This window comes from Ammospiza nelsoni, chromosome Z, assembly GCF_027579445.1.
Source record: "Ammospiza nelsoni isolate bAmmNel1 chromosome Z, bAmmNel1.pri, whole genome shotgun sequence".
NCBI lineage: Eukaryota > Metazoa > Chordata > Aves > Passeriformes > Passerellidae > Ammospiza > Ammospiza nelsoni.
This window is the reverse complement of record NC_080669.1, coordinates 67599445-67619213: the sequence shown is the minus strand read 5'-3', so window position 1 is coordinate 67619213 and position 19769 is coordinate 67599445. Positions and strand designations below refer to the sequence as shown.

The following is a 19769-nucleotide window of genomic DNA, read 5'->3' as shown; positions in this document are numbered from 1 at the left end:
TTGTTTTTCACATGCCTTGGCCAATTTCAGGTTATTGGAGTCCAATATAATTACTTGATTAATTGCTTGGAAGAAGTGGAGCTTCAGTAGTTGAAAAATAGCTTATTTTCTTTAAAAAATAACTGAAATTTGCCTTAGAGTTCTCTAGAATGCAAGGCACTATACATTTGTGTTATTTTATCCTTTTATAAATTCCCAGAATAGTCATGAAATCTTTGGAAGCTAGCTGATCGCCGGGAGGATGTGATAGGTCTGTTCTAGGTTTTGTAAGAGTCTATGACAAGTCAATGATAAGAAAAATCATTTCAAAATGACTGTAAGACTGTCAAGGACTCCAGAACCAGCTTCTTCTTTCAAGAGGTGACACTAAATAGAGGAGAGGAGGAAATATTTACACAAAGTCCAGAGAGCTCGTAAGAAAGGATTAATCAGTTTGACACTGGTCAGCATCACTTTTACCTGTACTGTACAAACTTGTGTTGAAGCACACCAATAATGGAAAAAATGAAGGGGAAAAGAAAAGAGAAGTTTAATGTGGTAGTTAATGACATGGAGGAAAGTAAATTAATGAACAAAGTAATAACATAGGGAAAACTAGCCTGCATGTTGAGGAGGCAGAGATAATCCTGATATGTTCAGAGTCATTATTTCTGTCCTTGGTACAACTCATTACCTTAGTGCAGAGTTTAAGCGCGTCACTTCCAGCCTGCTGTCCTCTCCAGAGGAAGACTTTGATGTGAGCCTGTGTGTTCCTGACCCTGTGTAATCTACCAATCTGTTCTTCTGTCTTTTCCCTTACAAGTTCATTTTTTTTTCATTGCCAAGCAAATCTAGTACAAAGGGAGGGATCTCCAAGACAGTGAAATCCAACAAGTTTCAGGAAAATGGTATGTTCTTGTGCAGGAAAAGAGAACCAGAAATTACTCCCAGAAAGACTCCCAGCTGAAGGCAGCATTTCAACCTGAGTTGTGACAAACAGAAGCAGCAAAGGGTCAGCAGAAGGATGGGTACTGAGAAGAGAAATCCCCAGAGACCCTTCCACAGGAGATCTTTTCTGCATATTGCACTTTACCCCAAAATCAAATTCACAGGGAACTAGGCATTAGTTCCAGCACTCACAAAGCTAGAAGCCGTGCCTGTTAGTGGAAATAATATGTGGAAATTCCTGTTGCCTAGCCTTAACCTGACTCATTTAAATACTTCCTTGTTTTTGTTTGGGATTTCTCTGGTGTTTTCTAGATGGGGGTTAAGGGTTTGTGTCTGTATTTGTTTGATTTGATTTGAATTTTTTTGAGGTGTGATGGGCAGAGAGCAAGTGGTCTGCCTTACTGAGCTTGATTTGCACCATCAGCCAAGGTACCAGCCAAAAGCACAAGACTGATTTTTTTTGCAAGGGAAAGGTTTGCCTCTTCTCTTTAGGGCTAAAGTTAATTTTGGGTAGAATATTGACACAATTTATTACTTTTCATCTTGGCTTTTCTAGTGAAAATAGAGATTGCTTTTTCTCTGCCTAGTGTGGCAAGCATCCTGCTTTCTAAAGGTATGAAAATAATGTAAAAATAAATATCTATAAAAATACTTCTACAATGGGAGGGAATCCAGTCTGTTTGGAGACTGTTGCAAGACCCATGTTGGCTCCCATTGCCTTTCCTCTTCTGAGCATCTGAAAGGTGCAGTGCATCCTTGAACCTCTACAAACCACCGCAGCAACTGAGTGCTAATCATTTGCAGAACTTTAAGGCATTATAAGTATGCTGGGGGCAAGATGCATCTGCTTCTCACAGACAGTCTTGTGAATTCAGCAGGATTTGTGAATGATGGGAGGGGGAAAGATTCAAAAGCCTACAAAGCATTCCTCTGGTTCTTCTCTTTTCATATTTCTTTTTGTCTGTTATCTCAAAGCCTGAAGTTGAGGAAGTAATTTAGTCCAGCTCACATCCACATCTGTCCTCAGAGACTCCATAGGAATCAGCAGGACTCCATTAGTGTATCATATGAGCTCTGGAAATGGTCCCAAGTATGCTGATCTTGGTTTCATGTCTGGACAGCTTGATCTAAGTTTGAAACAGAATGTTTTATGTATTCAGAGGACAACTGTTTAATGCTTATGTGAAGAGAAGAATGTTAGTTGAAATTGCAATGAGACATTTTTCTTGTACTATATCTTGTTGTGTCTATTAAATCTATTAAACAGCAGCAGTTGCAAAACCCTCTTGCTAATTGGGTTGTTTCAAGCTGCTAGCAGTACATATCATGTAGTATTATGTCTGTTCTCCTAACTGAACATTTAACATTTAAAAGATAAAAGAGCAAGGAGAGTGGAAAAAGGTGTAGGGAATTATTCAGCTTGTTTTAGCATCTCAAGTTTTTATTCAAATGGATTATAATTTTATTGGTGTTAAGAAAGTAGCTCCTGGATTTGACTTGAAGTCTTTATAGATATGAAGTTTGAAAAGAAAGATCTACATTGGGCCAGCCTTTCATAAATGCCCAAATCTGTTTCAGAGGTCTGCAATGGGAGATTAGAAGGCTCAGATCTCATAGAACAGATCATCATCACTTTGCTTAGTCAATGAAAATGGAAGGTTCAGGGGTTTTTCAATAGTATGAGAACACTGACATGGCATGACATTATAATATTTAAGGGTAGTAACAGTAGTAAGCTGATCTTTGTCATAAAAAAATAATTATGAAATGTGTACAATTCCTGAAGGAACAAGAAGCTGATACAGAACCATTCTAAGAAGGCAAAAAGATACTGGAGTATCCCACACTGACAGACTGTGCACATTAGCCACTTACTAACAGACAAAATATGTGATATTTTCATTGTAATTGAAAGGTTTCAACACAGAATGGACTGCAAGCTAACTTAAAAAGTTTCTAGACAGCCAAGTAGACTTTTAAGAGTTTTTGAGTGACTCATTCTTGGAGCTAAATATGAGAAATTGTAAATATATTTGCTTTATGTACTACTGCTTGTACTTGAGGAGTCCAGACTTTCTTCTCATATTCTTTTACCTTAATATAGCCTATGGCTGTTCTTTGGGGCTCTGTAAAGGTAGATCAGTTAAAGCCTTTTTGAAGCCAGACAACTGTTCTGAATTGCAAGCTACTGATTCAGTCCTGGTTTTAAGATTTTTCGACTCTCCTGTCTTAGTGATGATAAACATAGTTGTGTATATTTGAGTAGCTAAACCTGAAATTCTTTCATTTTGACTTTTCACTAAGCATCTGTTTTAGCAGTGCTTTTTCCTGTGCATTAAGCTCTAGCCCTGTGCATTTTTAGTACTTTAAGTGTAGTCAATAAAAAGTAAACATCACTAGAAGCTCTTAATTGTTATTTCATAACCCTATCATCAACTCTGTCCTCCCTCTTGTCCTATCACAAGCATAGACTTAGGAACAACATTGCTAAAGTCCTTGAATTCTATTTGGGTAATTATTCTTCCTCTGTGAAGAAATGGATTCCTAAATTTGTTGCAGGTTCATTTCTTTTTCCATTTGCTTCTCCTGCATCTTCCCTAAAAGAAAATAAGAACATCAGTGTATTCCATAGTAAACTATAGATAAATATATTAAGTTTGGTTTATGTTAAAATTAATTGCATTCTGTGTTTAGTTTAAACCCTTAATGCTGCGGGATATGGGAATCATGAGGCAGGGGACATACTAGCATAGGCACTAACTTTTTGTTAATTACCAGATTAATTCCTTATTGATTCGTACCAGCTTCAGAAGAATGAGGTCATGTATGGTCCTCACTCATTACTGGAAACCACACATCAGTGTGGTGGATCATTAGTCACTTTCTTTCCTTAAAGCATAATTTAACATTTTTCTATGATGAGCAGTTTGTATTTCTTTAACACTGCCGAGTCTTTCTTGCAGCCCATGTCAAGGATTGAACTTCCCAAATTATGTATTTCAGACATTAAGAAAGAAAGGACTTAATGGCTGTGACAGTCCAGACCCTGATGCAGATGATTCAGTAGGTCACAGCCCTGAGTCCGAGGACAAGTACAGAAAACTTAATGAAGATATTGATCTAATGATCAGCAGGCAAAGATTATGTGTAAGTACTCTGAGCTACTTTTCATTTTTTTTACTTTCTGATATTTCTCTGAATCTGGCAGGCATTGCACAAGAAAGAAAACAAAGCTTGTGAAAGCCCTGATCCTGACTCCTCTTATGCTCTCACCCCACGCACTGAAGAAAAATACAAAAAAATTAATGAAGAATTTGATAATATGATCAAGAGCCATAAAATACCTGTAAGTACCAAAGGTTAGATGGCTGTCTGCTGATAACTGACGCAGTAACAAATCATAACCCTTTCAGTTCTGGCTTCTTAAAGAAATAAATTCAGCTAGAAAGAGGCTTTAATAGCCAAATATATAACTAAGCACTGTGGTGAGAAAATTTGCCACAGCATATTTTTCTTTCAAGTCTCTAACTCTGATACACAGATGAAGCCTATTATGGGTGAAACCTACAGAAGGAAGTGAAATATATACATACAAACTATATTCACTTAATTTACTTAATTTACTACACCACTTGCCAAAATTATACTTAAAAAATAACAGTGGAAATTTTTCTCTGTGGACAGGCTAACAAATTGACAGAATACTTTCTGTGGCAATATAGGAAAAACAATGTAAAACTGAAATTGCTTTATATAGTAATTAGTGTGTTTAGTATGTGTAACTTCAGTTCTTCATTGTTTCTGCTAAATTCAGTTGCAGCACTGAAGGGTTACAGCTTCTTACTCACTGCAGAGAAACAGAGTGCATGAGAGCCTCATGGCAGGTCTCAGACATGTTTGTGAGTTGGAGTGATTTTATAGCTTTATCAGAGAATTTGCTTTGACCTCATCGACATTATTTTAATGCTTTAGCATGAGCTAAATTTTTTTTTAACCGAGTCAAAATTTCTAACAATCAGTCATATGCCTTGCCAGATATTGAAGAGAAATAACTCTGCATGTCCTATTTGTTTTGCACGAGACATACAAAGGATGAATTATTTGTCATTATGTTTAATATTACATTTTTAAAGATGACAAATATGGAGGTTTGGAGGTTATATTTGATTGGTATTCCAAATGTCTGTGGAAAGCAAAGTAGGAAACCAAATATTTGCATAGACCCAAAGAAGCATTTGAATTTGCGTAGGTAACTTCTTATTTCTAAAAGACAAAAAAAAGAGATCATTTGTATGTGTTCATTTGTCATTCCCATACAAAGGTAGCATGGTTATCTACCAAAAATGTTGTCTGGATACCCAGAATGCACAGTGTCTTCTGTACTGTTAGTCAGTTGCACATACAAAATCTGACAACTAAGATGAGGATACTTCTTAAGGAGGCTCAGATTCTCTCTCAAGCACTCTTAAGTGTTCTTTCTATTAAGTCTCAGCAGAAGGATTTTTCACTCATGGTAATTAAAATTTGAAGAAGTTCTTACATCAGGCAAAAATATTTTGGAAAAATATAAGGACACTAAATAATACTTTCCCAGAGACTAGAAAAGCACCAAATTTGATAAAGGTATATATAAAATGACAGATTAAGGGTACCCAACATGTATGTAGAATCTCAGGGAGGAATGCAGAACTATCCCATTTTTTTTTACCTCCCTTTTTATTTGCTTCTTTTGGAAAGCTGTTTTTCTCAGAACAGAAAAGCTCTAAAGCTGTCACTATTAATTTGGTTTCTCAGGATACAACTCAGCTTGACATATGATGACTGCAGTATTTAGGTAGACTGTTATAAGCCAAACTGCTTAACCCTTTTTTGCATGAAAATCTCACCAATTGTCTTTCTTTCATGCTGTTTCTCTTTCAAGGATGACTTGGCTTTTTCAAATCAAACTGACAGAATTTTCATCAAGCTACTTTTCTGCCTTAAAAATATATTTGGAATGATCCTTCAGAACATCTATTAATCTCATGCGACTTGTTTCTTTTCTTTCCTAACAAAACAGGTCATATAACAGGTTATAATCATCTGAAATCTTAAGACATTAAAAAAACCTAGGAAAAAAACTTCATTCCTATAGTAGTGAGTTCTATCTCTTTCTTTACCTCCATAAGCATTTGGAAAATTGTCTTTTCTGTAAAGTGAGGAAATGTATAAGATTTGGAAACCAGACAGTTAATCTGAGCATATTATATCAGTTTTGTTTTCCAAAAATTAATGGAATTTCACTCCAGTTGTTTTCATTTAATATAACTTTTTGACGTCAAATATAGTCCTACTTCAGGAATTAATTAGTGATTCCCACCTTTCAGGAGGTGATGAGGTGCAGTGTATTAATCTTTTTGTGCAATTACTTCAGAGACACTTCAGAAATATAGAACAGCAAAATGTTAGCATTTTTTCATGTAAGACAGAGTAGTCATCCTCTGACTACACCACAAGCTGAGCTCAGGGCCTCTGTCCTCCATCCAAGCTGCATACCACAATAGGAAGAAACAGTACATATTCTCTGGTAATGCAACAGAAACTCCTTCTCTTGGCATATGCCGAGATGCAATGGGCAAGATCGAGATCACAACTTATACTTAATGTAAATTTGTAACTATCTGGTTTTATATATAAATATTATGTATTGTATAAAGTAATATCCTTAACTGGACAAATCAGAATAACTAAGACAGGGAAGATATATTCATTTACTTGTGATTATCAAGGCTAGCCAAGAAAATTGGGGAGAAGAAAGCAAAATTAATAATAAAGTCACTGAGTCAAGTCTCTAAATCACTACTTACAGAATATATAAAACAATGCATTGCCTCTGCCTGGTTTTGTAACATAAAAAATTTGCTGCCAAATAAAAACAACATTGGCTTTTGCTCCAAACAATAATGTTTCCTCAGATAATTTTCTGGGGATAAGTATTCATATTGTTCTATACCATCTGATAAAAATTAGACACATATTTGTAAATTTCGTAAGAATGATGAAAGCAGAGGAGACAGAAATAGCCCACTAGAAGGAAGCTATGAGCATCTCTGTCTCTAAATAAATGAAGGCCTCATTGAACACGGGGAGATAAAACCAATACTTAACACAGAATGTTTGGTCTATTAAGTTCCAAGGAGGTTAAGTGTCCAACACTTTGTTTGGCAACATGTATCATAGCATGTGGAGTGAGCATCCAACACTGTGTGCTGTACACTGGCAGTATCGTCTCTGGTGAGCCATCTGCCCTCTTTGGCAGTGGTGTCCAAAGGAGAAAAGTCAAAGGAAGGGGGAAAATGTGGCAAACTTTATACACATGACAGTGTTGACTTTGTCTATATTAGAATTAGCAAAAAAAGCAGAAAACATACTAAAGCAGCATGAAGTGTGCTTATCTCTGAGGTGAATTTTTTGAACAGTCCCCATTGGGCTTTCAGTACCTTTTGATGCTAAATAACATTCTCCCAGACAATTTCTTCATTTCATTTGGTTGTTAGTCCAGGCCAGGAACAATTCTCAGTTGTCGGTTTACATGTAGTCATAAATTTTTTGAAGTTGAGAAAGCTTAATGGTATGGACATGAATTGTTCTGTGGCCTCGGATGGCCTCAGTTCCTCCCTAGCTCCTATTAATAGATATAGATTACACAAGTTCATCAGAAACTTTAAGGTCCATCAGGCTGAAATGGAATCAATATGAACCATGGGGAATCTGCAGGACATTGCAGTTCTTTGTGAGGAATTTGTAGCACTAATAAAGTTAGACAGAGATCTAGAGAACTGTACCTAGAGATGTAGTATTTAATACTGATGTTTAGCCAGTCAAACTTTTCTAACTTTTGACTGTGGTGAAGAAATAAAAACTACTGTATTTCAGATATAGTATATTGTGCTGAAAAACAGAGAGTAAACTAACTTTGCCCTTATAAAATTGCCTACAAAGTGCTCTGTAACCAGATGTAAGTTGATCCTAATAGTTGGTAAAATGACAAAAATTAGACTATTCAGAAGGAAATTGAATAATTCAACTACTTTAAAAAATACTTTTCAAATGACAAAATGAAAGCTAAGTAACAGTTTCACTTGACTAGGGAGACTGACACCTGAAGAGCTACCAAGGTTGGAGCTCTTTTGTACAAATGTAGAAAAAGAAGAATCTTGAACAGTTTGGTTTGTACATGGAAGGAAGAACATAGTGGTTAAAAGAAACAAGCTTTTAGAATTCTGGCAAGACCTTCTGTTTTGCATTTGTACACTTGTTTAAGTTTAGATAACAGAAATTTAGATTAGGAAAAGATATTAGGAAAATAGAGGCAATAATAGTCTCCACCCAGACTCAGAAGCAGACTTCATAGGTCGTGTGACAAAGGGTGACAAAAACTTTATGCAGTGTTCTCTTGACAATGACAGTCAGTGCAACATGGACTGGTACTCAAGCAGGCAGGTCCACGGGCTCAAAGCCACCAGGTAGAGAGAACTCCATCGCAGCCGTGTATCTTGCAATAATCAGAAACTTCATGTTGGCTTATTCATGTCTCATATCAGGCTGTAATTGGGACTTAAACATGGAGAGCTCAAACACTGACTTTGAATTCTACAAACAGTCATGTGATTCTGACTAACATGGGATTTAGGAATGTTTTGGGTCCTTCTGTGGCCAATAAAAAGACTTACTTGCTTCAAAACATACCTTCAAGCTGATCAAATGTTTCAGATTATGGTATGTGACTCCATTTCCAAGGAGCTTAGACCTGAGTCATAAGGGTGCAGACTACATGTAGATTCTTAAATCTGTAGATTAGATGTGGAACATGTGGATTCCCAAAACACCTCACCTTCCTTTCCTACCTCTACTTAAATCAATCAGCTGTATGAAAAATACAGCCATGGGAGTGTATTTCAGCTTCTCAGCAAAAGGAAAGAAATTCCCATGTCTCCCCAGGATGGGGAGCAATGCCAGCAGGTCCATCTACTCAACTACTGTTGCTATGGTCATCTCTCAAAAAAAGGAGAGGGTATCAGAGCTAAATTAACACTTCAAAATAGTTCAAAGGCATTTGTATAGAGTATCCTTAACATGATACCCTGAAAATCTTGCTCTTTGTGCTTAGGCAAAATAATTCCTCTATATTTAGAGTAACATTTTCTCTGTCCCTAGAGAGGACCAAGAAAGAAAAAAAAGAAACAGCCTTAAGAGATAACTGTAATTTGATGGATAGTGCTGTAATACAGAGGGCATAGAGACATGGGTGGCACAAGGTCAGGGTGTCTCGGTTGACTGACAAGCAGTTGATACGTCCAGCTCTCCTCCTAGGTCCTTGAAGATATACCAGTACTATCAGCTGCCAACAATAAAATTAAAACTTTTAATTTCCTCCCTTGGAATATGTCTACTTCAAAACAAAATTTATGTGTTTAAGCTCTTTTTTGAAGCTTATAAGATTGTAAATGTTAGAAAACTTGCAAATTGAGGGGTACTTGGCCTGTATTCACATGCTGAATATTTAAAATGCTGTCAAGTAATTCTGAAAAAGTTTTTCTGATCAAAAAGGCAAGAAAATAATTTTTAAAGCAAATAAATTAAATGCAGATTTCTAATGTAGTTGTAACTTTTATAGAAATTCAAGCAACTGCTACCCAAGGAACCCCAACCAACAAACTCACAACCAGCCAAGGAAACCTGAATTGAGCTTCCTAGAAGCATAATGAGATATGCATCTCCTCACAACCTCTGTTGTACCACACCTCTGTTAATGTGGTACATTATTTGCCTTTTTGTTTTTTAAAGCATTCTTGCAAAGGGAAGTAGCTCAGGAGAAGGTCTTGCCTTTAGGTAGGAAAATAGGATAATGAAAAGGCATCACTAAACACCACCGCCATCCTCCAAAAAATAGCCCTCAAAGACTAGTGTGTACCTAAATTTCTTGTAATTGTTAGCTGTCCCTGAGGAGAACTTAATTTTTTAAGCCCTTCCAAGCTAAGATAGAAACTCATTTTAAAAATTATTTACTGTATTGGTGTCTTTTATGTGACTTGGGATCATCCTGGTTGCTAAAGAAACACAAGCTGAAATTAGAGCCTTGCCTTTTGTATTCTATCCCTTCCAATTTTTTTCCATGTAATGAAGTCACCATTGTCATGTAACTTTGATCTTGCAGTAATCTATGACACTAGATTAAGGTGGCAAGTGAGCAATTAGGACTTCAAAGAATGAAAGAAATAGAAAATTATGCTGCATGAGACAGAGGTTTGTTTTAAACAACAAAAAAAGTAGAAAAAATGAAAAAATTCTTTCCACCTCTTATGAAATAAATGTGCAAACTGCATTAAAGGAAGATGGAATCATTATTTGAAAAATCATATTTAAAAGACTTGGTAATTGTTTTGATACTCTTCTCTTGAGTCTTAGAGGAAGGGGGTAAGCACAAATATTTTAATCACCAAGTACAAAATATTTGAACTAAATATAGAGTAACTGCACTTAAAGGCTGTTTCAGTTTTGTACTATTCTCTTATTTGTTTTCCATTTTTGTTTGTACAGGCTGTTCCACCACCAAACTTTGAGATGCCAGTTTCTATCCCAGTATCCAACCACAACAGTTTGGTATACAGTAACCCAGTCAGCTCACTGGGAAACCCCAACCTGTTACCACTGGCTCATCCTTCTTTGCAAAGGAATAGCATGTCTCCTGGTGTGACACATCGGCCTCCAAGTGCAGGTAACACAGGTAGGCTCTGTTCAATCCCATTCCTTCAAATGCTCTGCTCTCAGCTCCTTTGGTCACTTTAAATCGTACCCCAAGAAAAAAGAACTCTCTTTTTAACGGTCATAAGAGCTTGTCCAAAATTGCTGTGTCGAAAAATCAAGAGGAAAAAAAAAAAAAAAAACAACAAAAAGCTCAAAAAAAAACATTAAAAAAACCCCCAAAAAACCCCAAAAACAAAAAAAAACAAAGGAAATCAGTGAAGTCAATAAAGTCAATAAAGGACAGAAGGGTAGACAGCATGCTTTTTCCTAAAAAGACAGCTTATCTATGTAATTCATGCAAGAGCTCATTACAACATAAAGCAGGGAAGAAAATGTAGCCAATGCAAAAAAATGGAAGTAAATCAGTACATTCATTACTTAATCAGTCTACATGCTAAATGAACAATTTATTTTTATTGATTCATTCATAAGCTCCTTGATGGGTTAATGTTAGTTGAGCTCTGTACTTCAGTGCTTTACATAGCAAGGGGTTGTGCTTTGTTCTGGCGATGATGAGAGCTCATCTCTGATGAGGGTAAGTGGGGATTAGGTTGTTTCAATCTGTCTGCCTCCGGCAACATCAAGATCTTTTAAGTATACCAGGTTCAAAGAACCATTTGAGGTCTCCAAGTGCTAAGAGAAGTTTTAAAAATTGTTAGTGTGAATGTCTGTGAAAGGCTGAGGAAATTAAAATCTATGTGTATTTATTTATTCTGAGTTACATTCTTCTCCAGGAATCTCAGCCTCTTCCTCCCAGTCCTTTCCTTTTCTGACTAGCATTCTACTAAAGATAGTTTTCAAATGAAGGAGTACTATACATATCTTTTAAACATAATTTTTCACATGCTGTGGAAGCATGAAACTAAAATAAGGAAATTATGGGTACTCTGTATTTTGTTTGTCCTTGAAAGGCAAGTGTCTTATACAGGTAACATTAAACACCATGATTTCATAATTATGGGTCTGATTCAACTGCATCTTGAAGTCAGAGGAAAGAAATGATGGGTACTACAACAGGGTGATTGAAGGTAGAGAAAGTATTTTGAATGTTTGAGTGTTGTAATTTATTGTGCTCATTTACATTTCATTTCAAACCCCTAGGTGGCCTGATGGGTGGGGACCTTGCAACCGGTGCAGGCACCAGTGCAGGTAAAGAGAGGAGAATTTATATTTGTTTTTCCAAGTGAATAAACCTCAAACTTTAAAACTCAGAAGCTGAGTACTAAAATAGCTCCCTTTTGGAGAGGGGACAGTAAAAATCCATTAGCAATTTTTAATTCACTCAGCTGGGTTGTGGAGCATTCACTGATATTTGTGCTTCTCTTATTAGTAGAAAGAGACTTGTTTTCCAGCAGCATCAAAAGTCTGGCAACTCAATAAATTCCACAGGAACAAATGTCTGATTTCCTTCACCTTAGCCTTTCCATAAAAACTGTTGGGTACGTTGCTTTGCCTTGTTCAAACAAAACTCCTGGTGGAGTCAGTGTGAGAAACTTTGATCCTTTTTCATCCTGGGAAAGTCTGCCATTGACTTGAGTGGAATTGGGGCTTCATTTTATTAATTAAGCTTGAATAAAGATTTTAACTGTGAGTTGCTCATTGTACTTCAACGTACTGTGTGTAAACCCTGCTCTTAAGACCATTGCTGATCAGCAAAATTTTCAAACCCCTGCTCTTAAGACCATTGCTAGTCAGCAAAATCTGTTAGCATTTACTTAAATAATTAGTAATGAACATCAGCTTTGCCATATGTATCTGCTTAACTGCTTAACTGCTTTGATACACAACAGGTAAAGTATTTTCAAAATACCCAGGCAGAGAAAAAGATAAGCCATTTAGTCCTGCTCCCTTAGAACTACCAAGAACTGTACTTGCTGAGATCTGTGGTATCAAGGCAATGTTGTCAGAGTAGTCCCCTTTGCTCAGTAAACTCAGTGATTTGTTAGCAGTATCAGCAATGTTGCATTATGACAAATACAGATTACAAAAGACAATGGCAAAGTTACTTTTGCCGTTTGAGAACATGTATGTTCATTGAAAACAAATGAGTGGTAAAGCATGACATTTTGCTGGGGTAACTGCTCTCAGGGAGAATTGTATGGAGAAATCGTTGGAAGATCCATTTTGTGCACCATAAATCAAAGCTGATATAAATAGCAATTCCAATATTTTCTGTTAAAATCACTTATAAAGAAATTTTTTATATAATGTTTTAGGATTTTTCTCCCTAGTCCTTTCTCAGCCTGAATTAGGGATCTTCACTCCCCTTTTATTTTCACACATAGATGAGTCACAGATATTTGTGTGATGCATTAACAGTACAATTAGAATTGCACAGCCCTGTACCAGAAAGGCAGTTTCTGGTACATATACTAAAGCTTTAGGGAGTCATTTTGTACTAATTTTAGAGTAGGGAAGGCAGACCATTGAAACCTCACTATAAGTCTCCTTTGTTCTCAAAAAAAAAATTGTGACAGAAAATTATAGTTTTGTTCATTGTTTCCTGTTAACCTCTGAAACAGAGCTAAAGAAATATTCATTCTGCAGTGTTAACATATCATCTTACTTTTAAGCTTGATCAGAACTTCAGGAGCAGCAGCAAAGGGATGGACATAGGAATTATCTTCCTATTAAGGGGCTCCCTCTCCTGGATCAATTAGAAATATCATCACCTCGTTACTAGTCTCCCATTCCTTTAAATAGATGCTGAAAAGCAGTTAGTAGAGAAGGCAGTGTGTTATTTTAAAAGAGGGGCATACTAAAATAAAAATTCATCTGCATGTGCGTTTCTGTTAATAATCCTTGGTCTTAATAAAATCTGTGTATCACTACACCAGATGAAAATTTATATTCTTTCTAAATACATGGGGTTTTGGAAATATATTAAAAACATATTTAAGCATAGGAAGACAATGGTTTGATCAAATAAAAAATTAAGGACTTAATCAAAAATTAAGGACTTGCATTAAGCCCTCAAGCAATACAATTTTAGAGTAAGCAATTTATTTGAGGGGCATATATATAAGGAACATTGCTAAGACTACATCATAAATATTTAATTACAGGAATAGTCTTTGTTCTTTATTGGAAAATAAAAGTTTTAAATGTCATTAAAGAAATGTTTTCTAAATCTCTTTAAAGTAGAACAATAGGAAGAATTGGATAAAGGGCTGTAGGAGGATGGAACGGTCACTATAAGGTTCAATCCTCTGTCTTAGTTGTATCATTCCACAATGGCACTATTTTGGACAGTCATCTTTCTTTAAGGTGAAGAATTAGCATCAAAAGTTCTCTTTTTTCATCTTTTTTCACAAGAAACAAAAACCTGTGTGTTTTCTTCCATCTGGCATCTCAGAAGCTGGTGGCATGGTCATGTTTGGTTTCGTATTTCTGGCCAAATTAGAACCTTCTGAATTTGCATTTTTCCACAATGTGAAAAAATAGCATATATTCAAAATAATATACTCCAAGGAAAAGAGTCTAAATAGTTTGATTTCTGCCACTGTAAAATGAAACTACTTTTTGTTACTAACACCAGACCTCAGTTTGTGCACTGCTTCAATAAATTGCACCAAAATAAATTTCACCATTACTGCAATACCAGAAATGGAAAATAATTATTTAAGACAGTGTTTAAAGAAGTTTTTTTTTCATTGGTTTGGATTATTTCAAGTAGTAACCCTGGAATCATCCACAATTTACCTTGGGAGTTAACCTAAGACATAAATAGAACTTAATAAGCTGACTACTTCTTTATTATATTACACAACTAATTACCATGTATAGTATTTTTAAGGTAAACCAAGATTGTCTCAGATTTGTAAGAGTAAATTTGTTCTCAGCTAAACACTGATTGAGTAGTTTCTATCACATGATAGTAGTAACTGCCAACAAAATTGATCTTCACATTCCGTATCATTGCTAAATTACAAATACAGCAATGTGTTTGGCACTGTGCTCTCAAAAGAGAGGCTTTTGATTGAAAGACAGAACAAGAACTTTTTGAACCTTAATAGACATACTCTAAATCCATTTTCATTTACTGCATAACTAATATGAAGGCTAAGTGATGCGTCTACCTGTTTACATAATAGACTACGTGAAGTTCTTTTAATTTTAACAGACTGTAGTCTTTTACAAAATCTCTTAAAGGCAACGTGAACACAAATAAGTGCCTGTGAAGTTTTAGTACTGTCAAATATCTGAACTCAATTTTTTCTTCAGTGGCTTATTGTTTATGCTGGAAGTTTGATAGAAAACTAATTTTTTTCAATAGTTTTAAAGTTTTAAAATAGAACAGTATTGGGGGATGTCTTTCTTTGCATCTCTAGTTTGAACTTTTGATTTTCAAAGTGAGTTCTCCTTTTAGACTGGGTTCTATTTTTCCTTTGTTATGGCTTTCAGAGAAAGATATTTTGTATTTCGTAAAAAAGTTTTCCTTTTAATGGAATGAGCCAATTTAAATCAACGGCATTTCTATAGACTTAAAACAACTGTAAATAATAAAATCAAAGGAAAATTCCCATCTCAATTTTTAAATCCATTACAGGTATAATAAAATATATACCTACTTCAGCTGTTTATTTCTGTATATCTGTAATGTTTGTTTCTCTGTTCAATTTCTGCACTGCCCCCAACGTGACATTAATATTAAACTAAAGGAGAAAGTTATTCAAAAGTTTTTGGGGTTCTACAAATGCTGTCAGAGTACTTGCTGTCTTTCAATCTAACATCTTCAAACTACCTTTAAATCTGTTATTAAAAAGTGCTAGAAACTGAATAGATCAGCATTTCATTTTGAAAATTTTATCCCATGTTTTTTAATAACCAAATCCTATATTTATCTATGAATTTGCAGCAAGTAATTTTCTTCTGGAAATTAGCCACAGGTCAACAATTGCCTTCTCATCTTCTGAAGGCTGAGGTCCTGAAGTGCCAGCCAGTATCATAATTTTCTAGTGCTTTCATTCTCCTTTTCCTTTCCTAGGTGGTATACTGACTGTGGGTGAATATATTATATATTCTGCTAGTATTTCAAGCCACATGGGAATATGTGTAATAGTAGAAATTTTTAAGTTATATCTCCTCAGGGTAGAGGCAATCTGGAGGGTATATCCTCAAAGAGTGGTTTAGTAAAAAGATGTGCACTCTGCCCAATTCAGCTGATCAGCAGTACCAAAAATAAGCAATGATTTCAAAGATATCTAGCTGCATTAAAGACTTTTGGAACTATAAATATAAGTAAACAAACAAATTTCATTTTTTTAAAGAAATTGAAATGTTACATAAATATTCTTCACTCTACCCTGAAATCATGCTTGGTATAGTCAAGAGAAGGTGATTCCTAGACTTCAAGTGTGAAATATGTAAATAAATGAGCTTGGATAAATATTTCTCAAACCACAGTTTATGGGCAACCTATTAGTAAGACAGTAACTGGCTTTGCCACAGAAAGCGTGATAAATTGTTGTCTGTCCCTTATTACTTGATGAGTGCAATAATCCAAAGACTTCTGGCCCAAAGACTATGCAAAAATGTGGTACAGAAGTAAAAAACAGTTCCTGTCCAAGGAATCTCATAGCACAAAAGAAAGGACACACAGTCATTCATAACAAACTTTGTGATGCAATAGAGCCAAATCCAAACAATTAGAATTCAAAAATTGGCAGGTTGACTTAAAACCATGGAATGGGATAAGAAACTAAAAATGTGATTGCTCTGGTTTTCCTTCTACTTGTGTTACACCTTTAAGTGTTCCTCTTCCAAGGTTTTTTCCACATAAGAATATATATCTATATACCTAGACATGAATACATGGTCGGATGGATGGATGGATGGATGGATGGATGGATGGATGGATGGATGGATGGATGGATGGATGGAGAGATAGATAGATAGATAGATAGATAGATAGATAGATAGATAGATAGATAGATAGATAGATAGATAGATACTTTTTTTCCTTCATTGTTTTAAGGGAAGTAGGGAAGTACCTACAGGTAGGAGATTTTGTCAAAGCTAGCAGAACACTAAAACTTGTTTGACAAGGTCTAATATATAGTATGAAATAAATAGTCTATCTACTGAATTTCATATCTATGTAGGCAGTCAACACATGCCTTTCCAGCTCTAAATCCAAGTAACAAATAATACACGAAAGTCATTATCACTGAAACTTTGAGAATAAGCCTGAAAGGCTAGATGTTGCTCTTCGTATAAAAAAATTCCTAAAATCTTGCAGTGGGTGTCATATACAAAGGTTGTCTGTCTTCAGCTAACTCATGTTAGCTGAGTTAGCTTACCAAAGAGGAGATCAATGCAAGCCCACTCTCAGTAGACTTCAATGAAAATCTGTAAAAATTTGGCCTTTATTAGGCTTCTACCTGATGTGTAAGTGTTGAATTAGTAATACATTTAGTTAGTCTCTGTCTCTAATAACAATGTCTCAATATTTGTTTTTATAAAAAGACAGCTTGAAATGTTTGAAAAGGAAAGAGCCCTAAGTTCACATGTAATGAACAGTTAAATGAGTCATACAAACTTGTTCTTTGTAAATGAGATCTTAAAGACAGGCATAGTTGACTTCTTTATTACAAGACGCTCCAAAAGTTCCTCAAGACTAATTTGTGTTCTTTAGATAAAATCCCTTTCCAAATGAAGTCTAGGGGAATTTTATGCTTTTTTAAAATGTGACAGGGTTTTCACTGTTTTTTCTGTCTGCATTGTTACTCACTAAGACACAACTTCTGTTGCACACTGCAGTACATATTCTTGTTGAAATTCATAAAATAGAAGAAGGCATTGTAAATTAGAAAATGTCTGTATTTCATGCCTGTCCTGAGTCCTGAAAGCTGATGCCTCTTGGATCTGAACTGGAGCAAGGACTTTGCTATGACAAAGAAAACAATAAATGCTTTTTACCTCCTGAAGTTGTGACTGCAGCCCCACACAGAAGTTCCTGTCAATATTAAGTTAACATGACCCCTGCCCTTTAACTTGTGATCCACCAATTAAGATATTGAATCCAATGATTCCCTTTGTCTTCCAAACCTCTTACAATTTCATTTTTCCTGTACTAACAGTTGGAGCAATCTCACAGTAATAGCTAAAGGAGACAGGGATGGGTTAGGTAACTTGTCAAATAAGGCATCCTGTTTATAATTGGAATTATACTTGTCTTGAAATATTTTTCACTGTAAATCAGTTTCCTCAAATGATAATTGATTTCAAACAGCCCAGAAAGGAAATAATTTGTCATCAGCAAATAATTTGTCAAAAGCAGATGATTGACAAAAGGGTCATGGCTTCAAACTGAAATAGGGCGGATTTAGATTAGGTATTCACTAGGAATTTTTGACTGAGGATTGTAAGGCTCTGGCACAGGCTGGCCAGAGAGGCTGTGAGTGCCCCATTTCTGGACATGCTCAAGGCCACCCTGGATGGAGTTTTGAGTAACTTCTAGCAAAATGTGTCCCTGCCCTTAGCAGTGGGTTTGGATCTGAGTATTTAAACATTTTTTCTAACCCAAGCCATTGTGTGATTCTGTGTCATGATTTCTCAAAAGTCTCTTTCTGGCAGTCAGAAGAGGTAAGTTCTCTCTTCTTCCCAGGAATGTATTTTTCTTCTATATATCTTCAGAAAGTAATATATTTTTTCAGCAATATAGTTTTCTCTTTGACATAAGTCACATTTTGGTGTTGCTTTCTTTTTCTCAATTTTCACAATGTTGAAACAACACATACTAAAAAGAAAAAACAGCTTCTTGTTTTTTGCATAAACAGGACTAGAATGGACTAGAGGGACTAAAGAGGACTAGAATTTCAACTACTGAACTTATAAGACCATGGTTAAGTCCTGAAAACATATTTAGGGTAGATGGTTATCTCAGATCTCAGGGGAAGGCCACATATGAGCTGTTCACATGCTAGGAGATCAGGGCTATGCCAGTAAGTTGGAGATCTAAGCAAAATATTTTGGAAAAGCTGTAATGCAAGCTAAGTTTCAGACAACCACCTCATCACTAATAGGAGAGGCACTGACGTCTCCTATTAGACTACACTTTAGTGTGGAAGACTAGTGCATTCCTAGTGCAGAACATGGACTTAACATTTGCAAATGTCAAGTGAGAGTGAGGAGGAAGCACTATGCAAGGTCAGGGACATTGCACTGTGCTATGTCCTCATGGCAGTGCATACAAAACCGGTGCTAGGGGCAGGACACTTGTTTTACCATGGTAAGACACATGGTAAGAGCCATGATCTCTGATCACTGGGGTTTGGACCTTACAAAACTGTGACAGAAAGAATATATTCCTGTTGCTCATAGAACAGTGCCCATGTGTTTAAACTACAGACATGTAATATTTATAATCACAAAACTGAAGACCACTGTATAAATAAGTGATTTTTCTCAATAGGTTCAACTTAGTCACTGTTTTGATTAGCTGAAGCTTCAATCAAAACAAGATAATGTGGAATATAAAGGTTCTGAAAAGAGCATAACTATTGATAAAGGTGTTAGAACAAAATAGTGGAAAGGGAAATAAATTAATCAATACAATCATAAGTAAAGATATCAGAAACACAGTGTTTCTGCATGAAAGTTTTGTCATCTGAGATTCCTGATATGAGATGCCATTAAATAATTATGAAAGCAGATAATAAGATTCTATGATTGGACATTAGATTATAAGCATCCTGGCAATAATAATTGTAGTGCAAGACTGAAAAATCACAAACAGGACCTTAACTTGTATCATGTATTGCTCTGTTTCTTCGCTGAGGAGAAGGAGAAGGAGAAGGAGAAGGAGGAGAAGGAGAAGGAGAAGGAGAAGGAGAAGGAGAAGGAGAAGGAGAAGGAGAAGGAGAAGGAGAAGGAGAAGGAGAAGGAGAAGGAGAAGGAGAAGGAGAAGGAGAAGGAGAAGGAGAAGGAGAAGGAGAAGGAGAAGGAGAAGGAGAAGGAGAAGGAGAAGGAGAAGGAGAAGGAGAAGGAGAAGACAAGGAAAGGAAAGGAAAGGAAAGGAAAGGAAAGGAAAGGAAAGGAAAGGAAAGGAAAGG

The 19769-nt window shown here is 35.8% G+C and overlaps 1 protein-coding gene across 5 annotated transcripts in view; it reads left to right on the top strand.

The window, feature by feature from the left end:
* The window catches only part of MEF2C (myocyte enhancer factor 2C), a 120812-nt gene that overhangs the window by 79896 nt on the left and 21147 nt on the right, over window positions 1-19769 (top strand). For 4 of the 5 annotated variants that reach the window (XM_059492549.1, XM_059492548.1, XM_059492550.1 and 1 more), the window contains 3 exons: window positions 3931-4074; window positions 10507-10693; window positions 11815-11862. In XM_059492549.1, coding sequence (XP_059348532.1) covers window positions 3931-4074; window positions 10507-10693; window positions 11815-11862 — 379 coding nt within the window. Of the gene's footprint in view, window positions 1-3930; window positions 4075-4135; window positions 4274-10506; window positions 10694-11814; window positions 11863-19769 lie in introns of all 5 variants that reach the window. The other variant, XM_059492552.1, reaches the window with a different exon arrangement.